Source organism: Carlito syrichta, unplaced genomic scaffold (genome assembly GCF_000164805.1).
Source record: "Carlito syrichta isolate Samal-C Ts95f unplaced genomic scaffold, Tarsius_syrichta-2.0.1 Scaffold312169, whole genome shotgun sequence".
In the NCBI taxonomy this organism is placed as follows: domain Eukaryota; kingdom Metazoa; phylum Chordata; class Mammalia; order Primates; family Tarsiidae; genus Carlito; species Carlito syrichta.
In genome coordinates, this window is record NW_007256265.1 from 280,737 (window position 1) to 286,401 (window position 5,665).

General features: G+C 33.5%; 1 protein-coding gene across 1 annotated transcript in view; it reads left to right on the forward strand.

Moving 5' to 3' along the window:
* Positions 1-484: 484 nt before the first annotated feature.
* The window catches only part of FAM83B (family with sequence similarity 83 member B), a 63,262-nt gene continuing 58,081 nt past the window's right edge, over positions 485-5,665 (forward strand). Inside the window, exon 1 of the mRNA XM_008069668.1 lies at positions 485-991. Coding sequence (XP_008067859.1) covers positions 548-991 — 444 coding nt within the window. The 5' untranslated portion in view covers positions 485-547. The remainder of the gene's footprint in view (positions 992-5,665) is intronic.

Genomic DNA, 5,665 nt, shown 5'->3' on the forward strand with positions numbered 1-5,665 from the left:
AAACTGATACCGGCCCTTGCTTTTCTAGACTCTGATGTGCCCATGTGCTCTTTGAGTTATGTTTTCTGGCTTTGGCCACCACTCCTACCTTGGGAAGGTGAATCTCCTCTTTCTCTAATTTACTTTCCAAATAAACTATATTTTCTAATCTTAAAAAAAAAAGAAACTGATATCACCATATGTAGTTCCAGATTAAAGTGAATAAAGACTTCCCGGATGTCAGAAAAGGAAGGTGCATTTTCTTAGGTGAGAAACTGAAAGTAGACACAGCTTGGAAAAGGACAAACAGCAGTCTGTAAAGGAAATCTGTTTAGCTTATTTGTGATAGATATGTGAATTATGGTGTCATTTTGGATATGAGGTATGTGTCATTTTGAGCTGCTGCTAATAGAAATGGACAAATGTAAAAATAATAGTTGACTTGTATCTTTAAACATTTGATTATAGAATTCTGACTTACCTTGATTTCCTTCTTTTCAAACCCCAGATACTTCTCGCCACTGCATAAATGGACATTTGAAAGTTCCTTAGTCAAATACTTGCAAGCATGGAGACCTCCTCAATGCTTTCCTCATTGAACGATGAGTGTAAATCTGACAACTACATTGAGCCTCACTACAAGGAATGGTATCGAGTAGCCATTGATACTCTGATTGAACATGGGTTGGAAGCGTACCAAGAATTTCTTGCCAAGGAACGAGTTTCAGACTTTCTCTCTGAGGATGAAATTAATTATATTTTGAAAAATGTCCAGAAAGTTGCCCAAAATACAGCACATGGCACGGATAATTCCTGTGATGATACCTCATCTTCAGGGACTTACTGGCCAATTGAGTCTGATGTGGAGGCCCCAAATCTTGACTTAGGCTGGCCATATGTGATGCCTGGACTCTTAGGGAGTACCCATATTGACCTCCTGTTTCATCCTCCAAGAGCACACCTGCTTACAATAAAGGAAACTATTCGGAAGATGATAAAAGAAGCAAGAAAGGTAATAACATTTCTATTTTGAATTGAAACATTTGAAACATGGAAAAGTACAGAGAGTGGTTTAACAGATATGTGTGCTCATTCAAGAATCTCTATATGTACGGACCTTGTCTATTTTTGTCAGGAAATAATGCCTAGGGATACATAGGGAAGTTGTACTTTCCATATCTTGCATATATGTGAGAGAGTGGCATTAAATCTCTGCTAAAGTTAGAGATTTCCTTCTCTTCATGGTTCTTTGTACTCAACAGACCCTCTGCTCTAGAAGACTAAGGTATGTGGACTGGGAGTAAAGTGATCTGACACTTTCATAAATTTAAAGCACCTACATTTTTCTTACTCTATGAAAAGAAATATGTTTATGAATCTGGTGATGTTTTCTTTGTTATTCACAGGACTGGTACTGATTCTTGCTCTGAATATGTTTCTTACTATTAAATAAGCCATAAGTTGACTTAACTATTTCCTGAGTTGTGTGAAAGCGGTATAAAACCAGCATGATGATGTAAAATTCTAAAGTAAGGTCATTAGGTGTTTAACATTTTGAGTCCTTGCCACAGAATAACAACTCCTAGTAGAGCTATCAAAAATGTAAACGTGCATTCTCTTTGACTCAAGCAGTTCCATTCTAAGAGTTTTCTTCTTAATCTTGTCAGTTGTGAACTTTATAATTATAAAATTGGTATAGTGGGGAAGGAAAAAGCAGAAACTCATTGGTATAATTTGAGGAAAGTATTATATTCAGGGTTGCTTAAGGTAAGTGCTCTTTGTCCAATATTTATATTGTTTTATATATCTAATAAGTCTTACTTTAAAGCTCTGATTTAACTGTAGGCTTTAAAAAAAATCAATCAATAAATATTATTGAGAATTTTCTATGTACTCAGCTCCATGGTAGGCACTTTGGAGAATACAACAAAATTCCTCAAGCTTAACCTAAAATTTTAAAATATATGGACACAAATTATGATTTTTAAACTATAAAGTATCTATTTTTAAGTACGGAGACTATATGATATAGAAATTTAGATCTAAAAGGGTCCTGAGGTGGCACACATACATGCCATTACTTTCTTCTGTGTTAACAAGACATAGAAATGGTTGAAAAAGCATGCTTTTGTGAAGTACAAAAATATAAGACCCTTGACATCTGTGATGACATGGTAGTTTGCAAGACAGGCAACTAAAAGCCTAGCAATCATGTTAGGGAGACACAATGTTCTGAGGCTAATGTCAAATGTAGGCTTTACAAAAGTGAGGTGATTTTTTCCTCAAACCTTTTGAGCTCAAACAACCTGCTTTTTTAAATGTGTTAATTCCCTTAGCAGTATTATATTAAAGAAAATACTAATGTATTTCAACCATTAAAAATTAGCTATAAAATCAGGCACACTTTTAATCGATAAAAGTAACCAGACTTTTATTTAATGAATTGAACTGCCAGTTCAGTTTTCTGAATTGAACCATGAATAATTTTTAAGTTATACTGTCTTGTGTTCTGTGAACAAATTATATAACTGTATTTTGTAGAATAATAGAACAAACTTAAGAATATGTATGAGTCCTTGTAATGGCAAAATAATAAATACCAAATACTTTCATTTGCTAATTTTTTTGGAGACACAATATGAACCACGATGTTAATGAAAAATTGAAAAAAAATCGGTGAAGATTGAAATGATTATTGCAGTAACTTATTAGTTATGCATTCATCAGCCTACGCCATAGCTACTTTCCTTTGGGGCACTGCATTTCTGTGATACAAAATGTTAATTCAGGAGCTATCATAAATTCTGGGGCTAGCACTCACTGGAAACTGAACATCAGTCATGACCTTTTGATGTATATTTCTTTCTAATGTGACAGCCATATATTTAATGAGCCTCTAAAAAGTAATATCTTCTACCTGCTCACTGTTGCTGGGAACTCCCACTTGAATTAGCAAGCTGAGGAAATTGAAGTCCTTACTGTAAAACAGTAATGTAATGTTGTGCTTCTCTTCCATAAAATCATCATGGCAAAAAATAAGTAGAATTTTACCTTTATTTGACTTGTTTACACGTATTTAAGATCAATTCAAAGAAAGGGAATTATTTGATATTGTATGTTAAGTATATTGCTATAGAGTATAAATCATAACCAATAACTTAGTTGTTGTTTAAAGCACTGAGGAATGTACTAGTTTTTAACCCAGATACAATTAGTATCGATGTTAAATTGTCTACGTGTGCATGGAGTGTATATTTCTCAAGTGTTCTGGAAGATATTTCATATGTCACTGTGTCTATTTTTGAAGGATCAGAAACTCCAGAAAAAAATGTTATTGACCCCATTTTAAAAAAATTAAGATTATTATTTAGCTCATAACTGGATGAGGTCTTGTGAAAATTCTCAAAATAAGAGCAAATACTAATACTATGAAAAAAAGTTTGTCAGAACACATTGTCTTGTTAAAGATTAAATGTGGTTTTTATGACTATCATTTACTCAGGCGATGAGTCATGTTCTTATTATTTTTCAGAATCAATGGGAACCTAATAGCAGGATAAACTTTTCTGTATTTGAACCTTTTCAAGAATATGAATTGTCTTCATTGGTAACTCAATGAATGGTTCTGGCATTATAAAGGAAATGATATTTTTTCATAAAATATTTGAATAATATATATTCTAATGAATGCAGTCTCTTGCCTCCGAATATATCAGGGAGAGTCTTTGGAAATCAGCGTTGCAAAACTCTGTGGAGACATGAGGCCAAACAAGTAGGGCTAGAAACCAGAAAAGCAGAACCCAGGAAGATACTTCAGATAAGAATCTAAATCTACTTTCACTGTTCTGTTTGCAATTGAGATAAAGTACTTATGAAAATAAATGCCATTTTTTGGAAAAATCTTAAATTAATGAAAAGAATATAAAAAGAGTCTGCTTAGAGGCCCAAACATTTGAAGTCTAATAATAAGCATCAAGTTAACCTTCCAGTCCCCTGTGAAAGGAATTGAAAATGATACTGTATCTCTCTCATTTGTCTTTACAGGAAATATTTGAAATATCTTGTTTTTGAATTTTGCCAATTTATATGCTCTTGTTTTTAGCTTAAGTTATACAGTCTCTGGGTCATTTTGCTTTTATAAGCAGATTGTGATCTTCATAATATCTAAAAAATCTATAGATTTTAAAATGTATTCATTTTATTTTTGTCAATTGTTACTTAGAATTTGTTGAGAGGATTATTTATTTTTTCTTCGTTTTGTATGTTTGCTTATTTTGTTGATTTGAGAATTTTCCTTTGGGAAAAGTCCAGTTTTATATAGTATTTTACTTGTATCCTAAAGGGATATATTTCAATTTACTGGTTCTGTTTTTAACCCCTTTCTGTGTTTTACTATGTGGTTGACATAATTACATTTGGATCAACTTTGTGAAGTCTGATAGTGTCTAGCAAGACTTTTCCCAGGTAATTATCTCTCAAGAAGTGTTCCCAAGATGATATATGCGTATTTTCCTAATTACTGTGAACTCCTCTTATAAAAACATCCCCTCTCATTACTTAAAAAGTCATCTTTCATTAAAGTAATTTATTTTCCTAGCTACTCAGTGGTACATAATTTCCTAAGTTATAAATTCTGATAGTTTTGAATATCTAAGTGTTTAACTGAAATGTTATTTCATCTGTTTCCTAATTCTATAGCAGCTTCTTTTGTGAGATGTGAATCTTAACTCTTGGTGAAATATGGGATTAAGAAGATACATAAACAAAGCCTAGTGAGAATTAGGGCAGAGTGATTTTTGATGTGCTCTGTACCACTGAGTTCAGGGCTTGGTTGGTTCCTCCCTGAGTCACTATTTCTGGGTGTGTCTGTTGTGGCCCTGGTAGTTTTCAATAATATCGAGAAATATTAACCATCAGTTGGCCCCAGATGCAAAGGGGAAGATGAAAAAGTGATGGGAACTCTTCCTGGGAGTCAGTTGATAAATAAGTATATTACTAGGCTAGAGGCTTAGTCACTAGAACCTTAACTAGTTGTCGCATTAAACAAATCATTGAACCTCCTCAGGTATCTTTATTTAGGGACAGATGTGAAACAAAGGCCTTTCAGTATTTTTCAAATCTAGTATCCCTATCCAAATCTCTAATATTGCTTACTGACATAAAATTATTTTAATATATTATACGCCTTGCTGAATTAGTTCATAATAGGAAATGGTTTTTTTATTGTGTTTTGGTATACAATTTCCATCTATAACCATGTCCTGTCCGGCTAAGTGATATTTACAAGTTTATCTGTGCCTTCATTAGCCTAGAATTCTCTCTGTCCTAATGTTCCCAGTTTTATTAAGAATTTCCCCTCTGTCCTATTCCTGTTTCATCTCTCACTGTGAAGCCCTTCATTCTTTGAATTGGAGTCAAAATTACTTTCTTCCAGGAAATATATTTTGTTTGGTCAGATTTAATAACATTACTATCCTGTGACATTAAGTCAAACATCTCTTCTCTGAATAAAATTCATTATGTGTTAATATATATTTATGCTTGAGTATGTATGTTTAAGAGAGGGGATTGAGAGGAAAAATTAAAAGGGAGGGAAGGAGAGATGGAGCGAGAGAGGAAGAGAAAGAGGAAAGTGAGAGAAAGGTAGAGTAGGGAAAGTGGGGGAGAGACAGGAGAGCAGGGAGGG